At 42.0% G+C, this 14,139-nt stretch overlaps 1 protein-coding gene across 4 annotated transcripts in view; it reads right to left on the reverse strand.

Moving 5' to 3' along the window:
- Nucleotides 1-14,139, reverse strand: part of MYO5A (myosin VA) — a 194,350-nt gene that overhangs the window by 70,033 nt on the left and 110,178 nt on the right. For all 4 annotated transcript variants that reach the window (XM_058541598.1, XM_058541600.1, XM_058541597.1 and 1 more), the window contains 4 exons: nucleotides 13,112-13,209; nucleotides 10,836-10,922; nucleotides 3,774-3,882; nucleotides 456-667 (listed from right to left, as the gene is read on the reverse strand). In XM_058541598.1, coding sequence (XP_058397581.1) covers nucleotides 456-667; nucleotides 3,774-3,882; nucleotides 10,836-10,922; nucleotides 13,112-13,209 — 506 coding nt within the window. The remainder of the gene's footprint in view (nucleotides 1-455; nucleotides 668-3,773; nucleotides 3,883-10,835; nucleotides 10,923-13,111; nucleotides 13,210-14,139) is intronic.

Here is a 14,139-nt window from a genome sequence, read left to right on the forward strand (position 1 = left end):
ATTCATTTCTATAGATATTTCTAAGTTAAAATTATCCTAATACGTAATCACACTGAAGTGTAATCTCTTCTGGACTTTCTCAATCAATTGTTCCCGAGAACTCCTCAAAGGAATCATTATTAACTAGCTCATATTCATGATTGTTTTAATTTACAGATGATCTCTTCAAGCCTATGTAAAAGTATAAAAAAAAATACTGTGGACATGAGTAGGCAGTAATCTGTAATTTTTTTTTGAGGATGAATGTGAATCATTCATAAGGGTGTGTGAAACTTCATTTTATTTAACTGTCTTATGATTTAATTTGTTATTCCTTGAAACTAAGAGGAGGTGAGGTGTTCCCTTCTCAGGTAGGGTGACCACTCAAAACTGTCCTAGGTTGCCCAGTGAATCAGATGAGTTTTCTAATCTTAGGAGCCCATGAGCCAGAGGGGACGGGTCCCCGGGAGACCTACCCTCGGGCCTGGTAGCCTCGCACATATCTCTGCACGGTGATGGCCGCCTTCCGCATGCGCAGGTACTTCTTCCGCAGCAGCCACCCTCGGATCGTCTTCTGAATCCGGATGCAGGCCGCTCTCAGCTTGTCTGCCCTCAGCTTTTCTAGATAGGCCACTTGACCCGCACGGAAAAAGATCTTTGTCTTACCAAATTGGTATTTGTCCTTGTCCTATTTTTGGAAGAAATTGTATGCTCAGAAGTAGAAATGACGACCATATAAATGAAATTTTAAAAGAGAAAAAATACGTCTAAAAGCAGAATTAGTAAAGGGATGAATCTATTAGCTAAAACTTGGGCTACATCACAATCAACTAATGGAGCCAGATTTTTGATCCTATGCAAGTTAAGCAAATAGAAGGGATTTTAAGGAAAACTGCAGTTTAAGAGTCATTTTCCAGAATTATTCTACCTGGAATTATTATCTGAGGCCAAAAACTTGGTTGTGGGTTATAAGCAGCTATTATTTGCTTATGTGTATTTTAAATATCTCAAGGAAATGAAGATGCTGACACTCCCTCTGACTGACCCAGGCTGTGAGGGTTACATCAGGCTGTATGTTCCATGAGAAAGCTGAAGGGACAAAAACACCCGTGTGAAGAACAAGGCAAGAAGTAACGCACAAAACAAAAATTAAAAAACAAAAAACCTTGCATATTCATATTAAGAGCTAAGTTTCTCAACAGTTATCTCTTGGCTTTATCAACAGTATCTGAAAATAAACAAATCTCTATAAATGTGCTTAAAATCCTTCTAAAATTTCAAAACTCCTTTTATAAAAATATAATTATTTATATTGCTTATTGACTTTTGATCATAAATAGAGTTGAGCAGTAAACACAGATATGCATGCTATTTTTGCTCTATCACACTGTGATCCACCTTATCTAAACACACGCAAGGTATTAACCATTCTCATATCAAAAGAAGAGTGGAATTTATTTACAATAATCACTACCGTGACCTGAAATTCTAAGTGAAAACAGAGAAAAATCACTTTTCACTGTAAGCAGGTATCTCCTATTTTGTACATGAAACTGGGAAATCAGAAATCTCCACCTGTCTAAAACATCTAACACTCTTTCTTTCTTTTTTTTTTGTGAGGAAGATCAGCCCTGAGCTAACATCCATGCCAGGAAGACTGGCCCTGGGCTAACATCTGTGCCCATCTTCCTCCACTTTATATGGGACGCCACCACAGCATGGCTTAACAAGCGGTGCATTGGTGCGCACCCGGGATCTGAACCCAGGCCACCAGCAGCGGAGCGCGCACGCTTAACCGCTACAGCATGGGGCCGGCCCCTAAAATTATTTCAATTTAGATAAATAAAGTTTATGTAGGAAGCCTAGTTGGAGATATACAAAGAGCTAGAAAGTGGTTTCTTCTCCCCCACTCCCTCCCTCTCCCTGTCCCCTCTCAGCTTCCCCCACTCCACCCCACACCAACCCTGCAGTCCTCTATCTTGTAGCTTCCTCTGTCCATCTGCCCTGCAGAGCCCTGGACCAGACCTGGAGTGGTCTGTGTGAGGAGGCCAGGCATAGAACTGCCCCTATTGGGCCGGCCCCATGGCTTAGCGGTTTAGTGCGCGCGCTCCGCTGCTGGCGGCCCGGGTTTGGATCCCGGGCGTGCACCGACGCACCACTTGTCTGGCCATGCTGAGGCCACATCCCACATACAACAATTAGATGGATGTGCAACTATGATATACAACTATCTACTGGGGCTTTGGGGAAATAAAAGGAGGAGGATTGGCAATAGATGTTAGCTCAGAGCCGGTCTTCCTCAGCAAAAAGAGGAGGATTAGCATGGATGTTACCTCAGGGCTGATCTTCCTCACACACACAAAAAAAGAAAAAAAAAAAAAAGAACTGCCCCTACTTTCTGCTCTACATTCCCATCTGAACCCAGGTTAGAAAGCAGTTGAGCCAAACTCAAAAAGCACCAGATTCTTTTACAGATTACTAAGAAAGTGGCCTTAGTGCTTTCAAAGAAAAAAAAGTTATTACCAAAGAAGAGATATGACATTTAGTTAACAGCTAGTAATTATGACTAATTACCTCAAAGTGAGGTAATCCATACAGACTAGTGTCAAACAAGTGAAAACATTTTATTAAAAAACCTTTCTTGAAACAAATTCTCCATAACCTAGGTCAGTGGTTCTTAAAAGTGTAGTCCTCAGACGAGCATCAGCACCACCTGGGAATGCAATTGTTGGAAATGCAAATTCCTAGCCTCACTCCAGACCTACTAACTTGGGTGGGGTCCAGCAATCTGTGTTAACAGGCCCTCCAGGTGACTGACACATTCTAAAGTTTGAGCACTCCTTGGCTTGGCAGCAAGACTCTCCAAACACCAGCCTATACTTCCTAACCATTTCCCCGCTGTCCCACACAGGAATCTTGCACTGCAAAAAAACTACTGTTTTCTGAGCAAACTCTATGCTTTCCTACTTCTTCATACCTTGCTCCCTAGTAGAATATTCTTCCACTTTTATACAATCTAACCCGTTCTTCAAAGCCTGACTCAAAACCCATGTCTTCCATGAAGTTGTTCCTCCTTCCCATAGCGGATGTGGCTTTGCCTTTCTCTGACTTCTTGTGTCTCATTCACTCAGCATTGATAGACATTAAAGTATATTATATTTATCTTTAAAACGCATTAATTTCCAAGATAGACTATGTTACAAGACTTCTTTTTTCTTTTTTTTTTTTGTGAGGAAGATCAGCCCTGAGCTAACATCCGTTGCCAATCCTCCTCTTTTTGCTGAGGAAGACTGGCCCTGGGCCAACATCTGTGCCCACCCTCCTCTATTTTATATGGGACTCTGCCACAGCACGGCTTGATAAGCAGTGCACAGGTCCATGCCTGGGATCCAAAGCAGCGAACCCTGGGCTGCTGAAGGGGGCACATGAACTCAACCACTATGCCACCAAGGCCGGCCCCAAGACTTATTTTTTCTTAATCACACAGCATCTGGCTTGGTGTCTTCCATAGGTAAGTACTAGGTGAATTTTTATTGATAATGATCAAACTCTAAAAAGAATGTGTCTTAAGGGTGGGTCCAGGCCTCGCCATCCTGTTTCCTTATAGTGGACCATCATCCTAACATCCTAAATACAGTGAGCCTCGACCTCCAAGACAGTGTGCCCCTCCACCCCCCTACTCCCAAATAATCTGGATTAGTGGTATTTGGATGTTCCCAGGGCTTTCAAACGTTACAATCAAAAGGCCTTTGGCCAATATCTGTTCAGATAAAGGTAAGTGAAAATCTTCTCACCAGTATCAGTTTCTCTAATACATTCTTGCATGTTTGCTTTCTGTCACTCAGCACATCTTTTTGCTTCATTAGGACACGGTAGCGGCTGAAAAATTCTTGGTAAGTCCACCTACAAAAAGAAACACACGGGCTTGACGTCAGCATCATGGCGGAGTGAGCGTCCCCCGTTGAAGTCTCCCCCTCTAAGACACAACAAAAAGGACATTCATATTCCAAGAGAAGCTATTCACACAACACAGGGGACATGTGAGGCACCCAGGCAGCTGTACACCCGAGGACTGAGGTGCTGGAATCTCCAAAGTGGAAGGAGGTAAGAGGAGCTCTCTTCCTTCCCCAAGGACTGCGACCTAGAGACTGAGACCACGCGGCTCTCAGAGGAGGCGGAGGGGCGGCTCACCTCGTGAAAAATGGTGCTCTCCAAGACCCCTCAAAGCCAGAGGGGATCCCCCTATGGAGGGAGCAAAACTGTTGCAAGGGTAGTTTCAACAAGCTAGCCCCTCAGGAGAGCAGAGAGCGACAGCAAGGCGAGAAACCTCTGAGATCCGGGAGGCGAAAGTAAGCGCCCCTCTCCAACCTGGCCCACCTGACTGGTACTTCAGCACAGTGGCGCTTCAGCTCAGCCCCGTCCCCAGAGGCAGCGGCCCCCAGGCACCCAGCCCGACCAGCAATGGGGCGAGCCTGCACCCCCGCACCAGAGGCAGTGGCAGCTTAGTCGCCACCACACCATAGCCCCAGCTGCTCCAGCTGGACCAAGCCACGGCCCCAGCTTCCCCGGCTCCACTGTGCCATGGACCCAGCTCTTTTGGCTGGAACATGCCCTGCCCCCAGGTCCTTCAGCTTGACCCTGCCCCCTTCCCCTGGCTCCAGGTGCTTCAGATTGGCCTGTGCACAGGCTCCAGCTGACTTGGCGCCAGCAACTTCGGCCCACCGCACTCCAGTCTCAGCTTCTTTGGCCCAGCGGCGCTCCAGCTCCTCCTTCTTCGGCCCAGCACACTCCAGTTCCAGCTTCTTTGGCCGAGTGCACTCCAGTTCCAGCTTCTTTGGCCCAGCGCACTCCAGTTCCGTCTTCTTCGGCCCAGCGGCGCTCCAGTTCCTCCTTCTTCAGCCCAGCACACTCCAGTTCCAGCTTCTTTGGCCGAGTGCACTACAGTTCCAGCTTCTTTGGCCCAGCGCACTCCAGTTCTGGCTTCTTTGGCCCAGCGGCACTCCAGCTCCCCCTTCGTTGGCCCAGTGCACTCCAGTTCCAGCTTCTTCAGCCCAGCGGTACTCCAGCTCCTCCTTCTTCAGCCCAGTGCACTCCAGTTCCAGCTTCTTTGGCCCAGCGGCACTCCAGCTCTTCCTTCTTTGGCCCACCGCACTCCAGGGTCCAGCTTCTTTGGCCCCGCGGCACTTCAGCGGCAGCTGCTTCAACCCACCCACACCCAAGCCCCAGCTGCTTCGGCCTAGCTACGCTCCAGCTCCAGCTGTTTCCACACTTCCCCCCAAGCAGCCTCCACTCAGCCATACCATAGATCAGCCAGGGGCCGAGAAGAGTGCCCACAGATTGAGGCGGGCCAGAATACACAGCCCTTGACACCCACCCAGCAGCAGCAGAAACTGAGACCATATATTTTCACTATGAGGAAAGGTAAGCCAACACCAACAGGCACCATGCAAAAATATATTAAATCTCCAGACCAAAAGGAAAATGACAAGCACCCAGAAGTCAACCCGGAAAGCACAGAAATGTGTAACCTTAATGACAGAGAATTCAAAATAGCCATCATAAAAAAGCTTAATGAAATACAAGAAAACACAGACAGACAATTCAGTGAAAGTTCTTCACAAAAGAGATTGAATCTATAAAAAAAAAAAAATCAGAAATCTTAGAGATGAAAAACACAATAGAGGAGATAAAGACAAATCTGGAAGCCTTAAGCACTAGAGCTGACAATATGGAGGAAAGAATTAGCAATATTGAGGACAGCAATACAGAAGTGCTCCAGATGGAGGAGGAAAGAGAACTAAGACTAAAAAGAAATGAAGAAACTCTCCAAGAAATATCCGACTCAATTAGGAAATCCAACATAAGGATTATAGGTATTCCAGAGGGAGAAGAGAAGGAAAAAGAAGCAGAGAACTTGTTCAAAGAAATAATATCTGAGAACTTCCCAAACCTGGGGAAGGAGCTAGAAATACCAGTGAATGAAATCAATAGCTCTCCTAAATATATCAACATGAAAAGACCCTCTCCAAGGCATATAGTAGTAAAGCTGGCAAAAGTCAACGACAAAGAAAAAATATTAAGGGCAGCTAGACAAAAAGAAAATAACATACAAAGGATTTCTTATCAGGCTCTCAGCCGATTTCTCGGCAGAAAATTTACAGGCTAGGAGAGAGTGGAACGACATATTCAAAATTCCAAAGGACAAAAACTTTCAGCCAAGAATACTCTATCTAGCAAAAATATCCTTCAGATATGATGGAGAAATAACAACTATCCCAGATAAACAAAAGCTAAGGGAGTTCATTGCCACAAGACCCCCACTACAAGAATTGCTCAAGAAGGCCCTCATCCCTGAGGAAAAAAAGAGAAAGGGGATTCAAGGTTTTGAACGAGGAAGAAAATAGGTCGACAAAACCAGAAAAATTGCAGTGCTATATCAAAATAGATTAGCAAACACTTAATTATAAAACCAAAGATCAAGGGAAGGTAAGCACCAAGCATAAATATAACCTCATCATGTTAAACACGAACTCACAACACAAGAAGGAATAAGATGTGCCAACAATAACATAGAAGGGGAAGAGGAAAGGGATCGAATCGACTTAGTCTAAGGGAATAAGAGGCCGTCAAAAAAGGGACTATCACATCCACGAGATTTTTTATACAAACCTCACGGAAACCACTAACCAAATAATCAGAACGGAATCACAGACGATAAAGAAAGAGAAAACTAAGAGAACCCCCATACAGAACAACCAAACTGCATTGGTAGTCCGAAACACATGGGACAAGAAACAAAAGAAATGCAAAAGAACCAGAAAAAGAGTGATAAAATAACAACAAGCCCCATATAACAATAATTACCCTAAATGTAAATGGACTGAACTCTCTAATCAAAAGACACAGAGTGGTGGGATGGATTAAAAAACAAGACCCAACAATATGCTGCCTCCAGGAAACACATCTCAGCTCTAAAGACAAACACAGGCTCAGAGCAAAAGGATGGAAGACAATACTCCAAGCTAATGGCAAACAAAAGAAAGCAGGTGTTGCCATACTTATATCAGACAAAGTTGACTTCAAGACAAAACAGGTAATAAGAGACAAAGAGGGGCATTATATAATGATAAAAGGGACACTCCACCAAGAAGACATATCACTTTTAAATATATATGCACCCAATACAGGAGCACCAAGGTACATAAAGCAACTATTAACAAACCTAAAAGGAGATATTAACAACAACACAATAATAGTAGGGGATCTTAACACCCCACTCTCATCAACGGACAGATCATCCAGACAGAAAATAAATAAGGAAATAATGGACCTAAATGAAAAACTAGATGAAATGGACTTAATAGACATATACAGAGCACTCCATCCAAACACAGCAGATTACACATTCTTCTCAAGCGCGCATGGAACATTCTCAAGAATAGACTATATGTTGGGAAACAAGGCATGCTTATATAAATTTAAGAAGACTGAAATCACAACAAGCATCTTTTCAGACCATAATGCCATGAAGTTAGAAATCAACTACAAGGAAAAAACCAGGAAAGTGACAAAGCTGTGGAGACTTAACAACATGCTACTAAACCACCATTAGATCATTGATGAAATTAAAGGAAAAATCAAAGCATATCTGAAGACAAATGAAAATGAAAATACACCGTACCAACTCATATGAGATACAGCAAACGCGGTCTTGAGAGGGAAACTCATAGCAATACAGGCCCACCTTAACAAACAAGAAAAAGCCCAAATAAGCAACCTCAAACTACGCCTAACAGAATTAGAAAAAGAGGAACAAACAAAGCCTCAAGTCAGCAGAAGGAGGGAAATAATAAAAATCAGAGCAGAAATAAATGAAATTGAAATTAAAAAAACAGTAGAAAGGATCAATGAAACAAAGAGCTGGTTCTTTGAGAAGATAAACAAAATTGACAAACTCTTAGCCAGACTCACCAAGAAAAAAAGAAAGGAGGCTCAAATAAATAAAATTAGAAATGAAAAAGGAGAAATTACAACAGATACCACAGAAATACAAAAGATTATAAGAGAATACTATGAAAAACTATATGCCAACAAATTGGACAATCTAGAAGAAATTGATAAATTCCTAGACTCATACAACCTCCCAAAACTGAATCAAGAAGAAATAGAGAACCTGAATAGACTAATCACAAGTAAAGAGATTGAAACAGTAATCAAAAACCTCCCAAAAAATAAAAGGCCAGGACCAGATGGCTTCTCTGGAGAATTTTACCAAACATTCAAAGAAGACTTAATACGTATCCTTCTCAAACTATTCCAAAAAATAGAGGAAGATGGAACACTTCCCAACGCATTCTACAAGGCGAACATCACCTTGATACCAAAGCCAGGCAAAGACAATACTAAGAAGGAAAACTACAGATCAATATCCCTGATGAATACAGATGCAAAAATCCTCAACAAAATATTGGCAAACCGAATACAGCAATACATTAAAAAGATCATACACCACGATCAAGTGGGATTTATACCAGGGACACAGGGATGGTTCAACATCCACAAAGCAATCAATGTGATACACCACATTAACAAAACGAGGAATAAAAACCATATGATCATCTCAATAGATGCAGAGAAGGCTTTTGACAAGATCCAACATCCATTTATGATAAAAACTCTCAACAAAATGGGTATAGAAGGAAAGTACCTTAACATAATAAATGCCATATATGACAAACCCACAGCCAACATCATACTCAATGGGAAAAACTGAAAGCCATCCCTCTGAATACAGGGACAAGACAAGGGTGCCCACTCTCGCCACTCTTATTCAACACAGTACTGGAGGTTTTGGCCAGAGCGATTAGGCAAGAAAAAGGAATAAAAGGAATCCAAATAGGCAACGAAGAAGTGAAACTCTCACTGTTTGCAGATGATATGATCTTATATATAGAAACCCTAAAGAATCCATTGGAAAACTATTAGAAATAATCAACAACCACAGCCAAGTGGCAGGGTACAAAATCAACTTACAGAAATCAGTTGCATTTCTATATACCAACAACGAACTAACAGAAAGAGAACTCAAGAAGACAATCCTATTTGCAATTGCAACAAAAAGAATAAAATATCTAGGAGTAAATTTAACCAAGGAAGCAAAAGATCTATACAATGAAAACTATAAGACATTATTGAGTGAAATCAATGATGACATAAACAAATGGAAAAATATTCCAGGCACTTGGATTGGAAGAATAAACATAGTTAAAATGTCCATACTACCTAAAGCAATCTACAGATTCAATGCAATCCCAATCAGAATCCCAAGGACATTCTTCACAGAAATAGAACAAAGAATACTAACATTCACATGGGGCAACAAAAGACCCCGTATAGCTAAAGCAATCCTGAAAAAGAACAACAAGGCTGGAGGCATCACAATCCCTGACTTCAAAACATACTACAAAGTGATAGTAATTAAAACAGTATGGTACTGGTACAAAAACAAACACACAGATCAATGGAACAGAAGTCCAGAAATAAAACCTCGTATCTATGGGCAGCTAATCTTTGACAAAGTAGCTAAGGACATACAGTGGAGAAAGAAAAGTCTCTTCAATAAATGGTGCTGGGAAAACTGGACAGCCACTTGCAAAAGAATGAAAGTAGACCACCTTCTTTCACCATACACAAAAATTAACTCAAAATGGATCAAAGACCTGAAGGTGAGACGTGACACTATAAAACTCCTGGAGGAAAATATAGGTAGTACACTACTCGCCATCAGCCATAAGGGATCTCTTTGAATTCCACATCTACTCAGACAAGGGAAACAAAAGAAAAAACAAACAAGTGGGACTTCATCAGATTAAAGAGCTTCTACAAGGCAAATGAAACCAGGATCAAAATGAATAGGGAACCCACCAGCTGGGAAAAAATATTTGCAAACCATATATCTGACAAGGGATTAATCTCCATGATATATAAAGAACTCACACAACTGAATAACAAAAAAACAAACAACCCAATCAAAAAATAGGCAGAGGAAATGAACAGACACTTCTCCAAAGAAGATATACAGATGGCCAACAGGCACATGAAAAGATGCTCAACATCACTAATCATCAGGGAAATGCAAATCAAAACCACACTAAGATATCACCTTACATCCGTTAGAATGGCTATAATCACCAAAACAAAAAGCAACAAACGCTGGAGAGGCTGTGAAGAAATGGGAACCCTAATCCACTGCTAGTGGGAATGCAAACTGGCGCAGCCTCTATGGAAAACAGTATGGAGATTCCTCAAAAAATTAAAAATAGAAATACCTTATGATCCAGCTATCCCACTACCGGGTATCTACCCAACGAACCTGAAATCAACAATCCAAAGAGGCTTATGCACCCCTATGTTCATCGCAGCATTATTCACTACAGTCAAGGCATGGAAGCAACCCAAATGTCCCTCGACTGATGAATGGATAAAGAAGATGTGGTATATATAGACCATGGAATACTACTCAGCCATAAAGTAAGACAAAATCGTCCCATTTGCAACAACATGGATGGACCTGGAGGGTATTATGTTAAGTGAAATAAGCCAGAAAGAGAAAGACAAACAGGGCATGATTTCACTCACATGTGGAAGATAAACCCACACACGCACAGATACAACTCTATGGTGGTTACCAGGGGCTAGGGGGTGGGGCTGGGCACAAGGGGTGGAGGGACGCACTTATATGGTGACTGACAAACAGTAATGTACAACAAAATTTCACAATATAAAAAGAAAAATTAAAAAAAAAAAAAAAAAGAAAGAAACACACGTCAGCTTATCTAAAGAAGTAGAAACCTCACCGTGAGGGGAAACCTGCTGCGCTGATTCGGATGGTTTCCAGGACACCACACGCTCTCAGCTGCTGCACTGCCCTCTTCTCATCAAACCTACACATAAAAATGAAAATCATCAATACACAAAGAAGCCTGGCTGTAGCCACAACCTACTCTCCTCAGTCCACAGATTATATTCTTCTGTAAAGAACCAAATGAATAAATTAGAAAAGAAAGCATTCCAAAGTCTGAGCAATGATCAAAATGAAAAACTCCGTGTGGGAGTCAGGGGAGACAACTAGCAGCAAAAATAAACAGCCATAAACATTATCTGTGGGTCATACCACAAACTTATAAGAAATATCATTAAGTATATTAAAAAAAAAAAACAAAAAAACTCTGCACTTTGCCCACAGTCATTACATGGCTTGGCCTGACTAGCTGTTCCCATAATTAGTTAACTTACCATATATAGCTCCCCCAGAATAAAGACTGGCCAGCCCTGGAGACTTCTCTAACAAGAAGGACAAATTAAGTATGCCCCATTCAGTTATTTATTTATTTATTTTTGGTGAGGAAGATTCGTCCTGAGCTAACATTTGTTGCCAATCTTCCTATTTTTGCTTGAGGAAGATTGCCCCTGAGCTGACATCTGTGCCAATCTTCCTCTATTTTGTATGTGGGTCACTGCCACAGCATGGCTGATGAGTGGTATGTAGGTCCATGCCCAGGATCCGAACCCACAAACCCCAGGCCGCCAAAGTGGAGCACACAAACTTCATGACCACACCACTGGGCCGGCCACCATTCGGTTGTTTTTTAAAAAAATAATTAGTGTTCTAAAAGCTATTCAACTCAGTGTGTACATACTAAGCATTTATATTGTCCACATCAATCAAAAAGTTTCATTTTCTATTATATTTTATATACTTTATGTTTATTTCATTCTAGACAAATGGCATCTTAATGTTAAATTGACACAAAAAGAGGAAGTAGCAAGGTCTGCCCCTTGCCGGTTGATCACTGCTCTGACTGACCTATCCAAGCTTTCTGCTGCGCTATCCTCTCAGGTGTTCTGTTGGTGGTGGGAGATGGGGTTGGCAGGTAATGGCTCCTAGGGTTGTCCAGGACATGGCCCAGGGCCTGGCAGCTTCTTCCTGCCTCCCACTTTCTCCAGAAAGGGCTTCTTGGCAACGAGGAGGATATAACAGTCTTTCAGAACTGCCCTGCAGTCTAAGGCAGACTCTCTAGAGGGTACGAGTGGCAGAGTGGAGGGAAACGAACGCTCACACACGGTGGAGTGGGAGTTCTTACAACCTTTGGTAAATGTGCCTAGTCTACGATTCCCAAAATCCACTTCTAGAAATACATTATCCTAGGGAGATAATCAGGCAAATATACAAAAATGTTTGGCAAAAGATGTTTTGCATAGCATTGGTGGAATAACCTATATGGCTATCAACAGGGAAAAATTTAAATAAATTATGGTATGTCTATACAATGGGATACTACGTAGCCATTAAAATGATGATGTGGATTTTTATTTACTAACATGGAAAGCATTCATAATTTATTAAGTCAAAAGCAGATACAAAACAGCAATTACAGCATGAGCCCCTCCCTTTTGTTAATGTCTCTTTCTCTCACACACACATACAAACACACACACACACACACAAACACACATGGAGCAGGGAAGGAAGGGATGTTGGTTCATTAAGAAGGATCTATACCAGTTAATACCAGTTATTTCTCTGGGTATGATGGACATTTTTTCATTTTTTCCTAGAAGTTGTTTTTACAATGTGCATGCATTACTTCCAAAATTAGAGAAATCTTTCCATTTTCACAAAAAACCTCCAAAAAGATTCATTCTCCCTCAAGCATGGTATTTGAAGCAGTACAAGATGTTTGTAAAAGGAGACATTCTCTGATGGTTTCAACAGTTGGCAAGTAGCAGGGATAACTGTGAGTCTTCACTTAAGCAGCCTTATCCCATCAGCTCTGGGTTTAACTAGTGCCCAAATTAACAAAATACCAGAAAGATCTTGAACTGAAGTAAATTCAAAACAGAAAACAGAACTAGGAATGCTTGGTTGATCTCAACTTTTAAAATCTTCAGAAGGCCAACTGTTACTTTGTTCTCACATTCTCAAAAGGGAACAAAAACTGAAAAAATTCTATTAACTAGTAGTTTCCCTCTACAAGACATGAAGATTTACCCCAGTGTTTTTTCCTTCTGTTGGTTTGGTAATCCTTATGAGATCGGGACACTTTTTAATCAGTAGCTGAGAAATACTCACGTGAATGGGAACTTGAAGTCATTAGGTTTAATACAGCGCACATAGTGAGGGGTAGTGGCATTCAGGGTCTCCATAAGCAGGTGGAGGGAGTTTCGGAACTGCATGAAAAAGAGCAGAAAAGAACATCAAGGTTTTGTCAAAGTCAAAGATGATGTAAAACAATTTAAATTTTTCTTCCAACGACACTAGTGGAGATGACTTTGCCACCTATGAACTTGACCCACCCTCAGAAGGGGAGCTGCTACTGAACAAGAATGCTAGGGCTTTAGGTTAAAATTTGCTTTAACTCTACCATTTACATGCTTACATTCACTCTCCCCACACAACTCCATCCCCCTTTTTATAGACTTCATTTTTTTAGAGCAATTTTGGGTTCACAGCAAAAGTGAACAGAAGGTACAGGGATTTCCCATAAACCCCTGTCCCCACACAGGCACAGCCTCCACCATTATCAACAGCCCCCACCAGAGCAGTACATTTGTAACAATTGAGGAACCTACTCTGACACATCATTATCACCCAAGTCCCTCATTTAGAGTTCACTCTTCCTGCCCCTTTTTACTACAGGTTTTTGTAGCTTTCTACTGTGAGCTCAGAATTTTCACTAAAAATATAACCTCACTTTAAGAATATTAAGGCCATTGAATCATGTACAACGGAATTTTGCTGTAAGATACTGAAAAAGGTAGCAAAGGACTTAAAAGAGTACAGGAAATGTGTGGGAGAATGGGAGAGTACAGCCAGGGTGGGGTTTCCATTAGGGACACGGAATCGGGACCAGAGGCTGTGGACCTGTCAGGCCCTGCTTCCTATCTGCACTGGGCACAGGGTCCCACACATAGGAAAACAAGCTGACTAGCACTCAGCCTCCCATCCAAAGCCCCAGCCCTTGTGCAGGCGCTAAGCATGTGTGTAATGTTTCCTACTTCCCACAGTGCCCAAGCCATCACAGAAAGGAGAGGGCACCGTTCTTGCGCTGAAGGAGCTGATGCGAGAGTTTCCTCTACAACCCAGAGAGGAAACAATCA

This window comes from Diceros bicornis, chromosome 5 (assembly GCF_020826845.1).
Source record: "Diceros bicornis minor isolate mBicDic1 chromosome 5, mDicBic1.mat.cur, whole genome shotgun sequence".
NCBI lineage: Eukaryota > Metazoa > Chordata > Mammalia > Perissodactyla > Rhinocerotidae > Diceros > Diceros bicornis.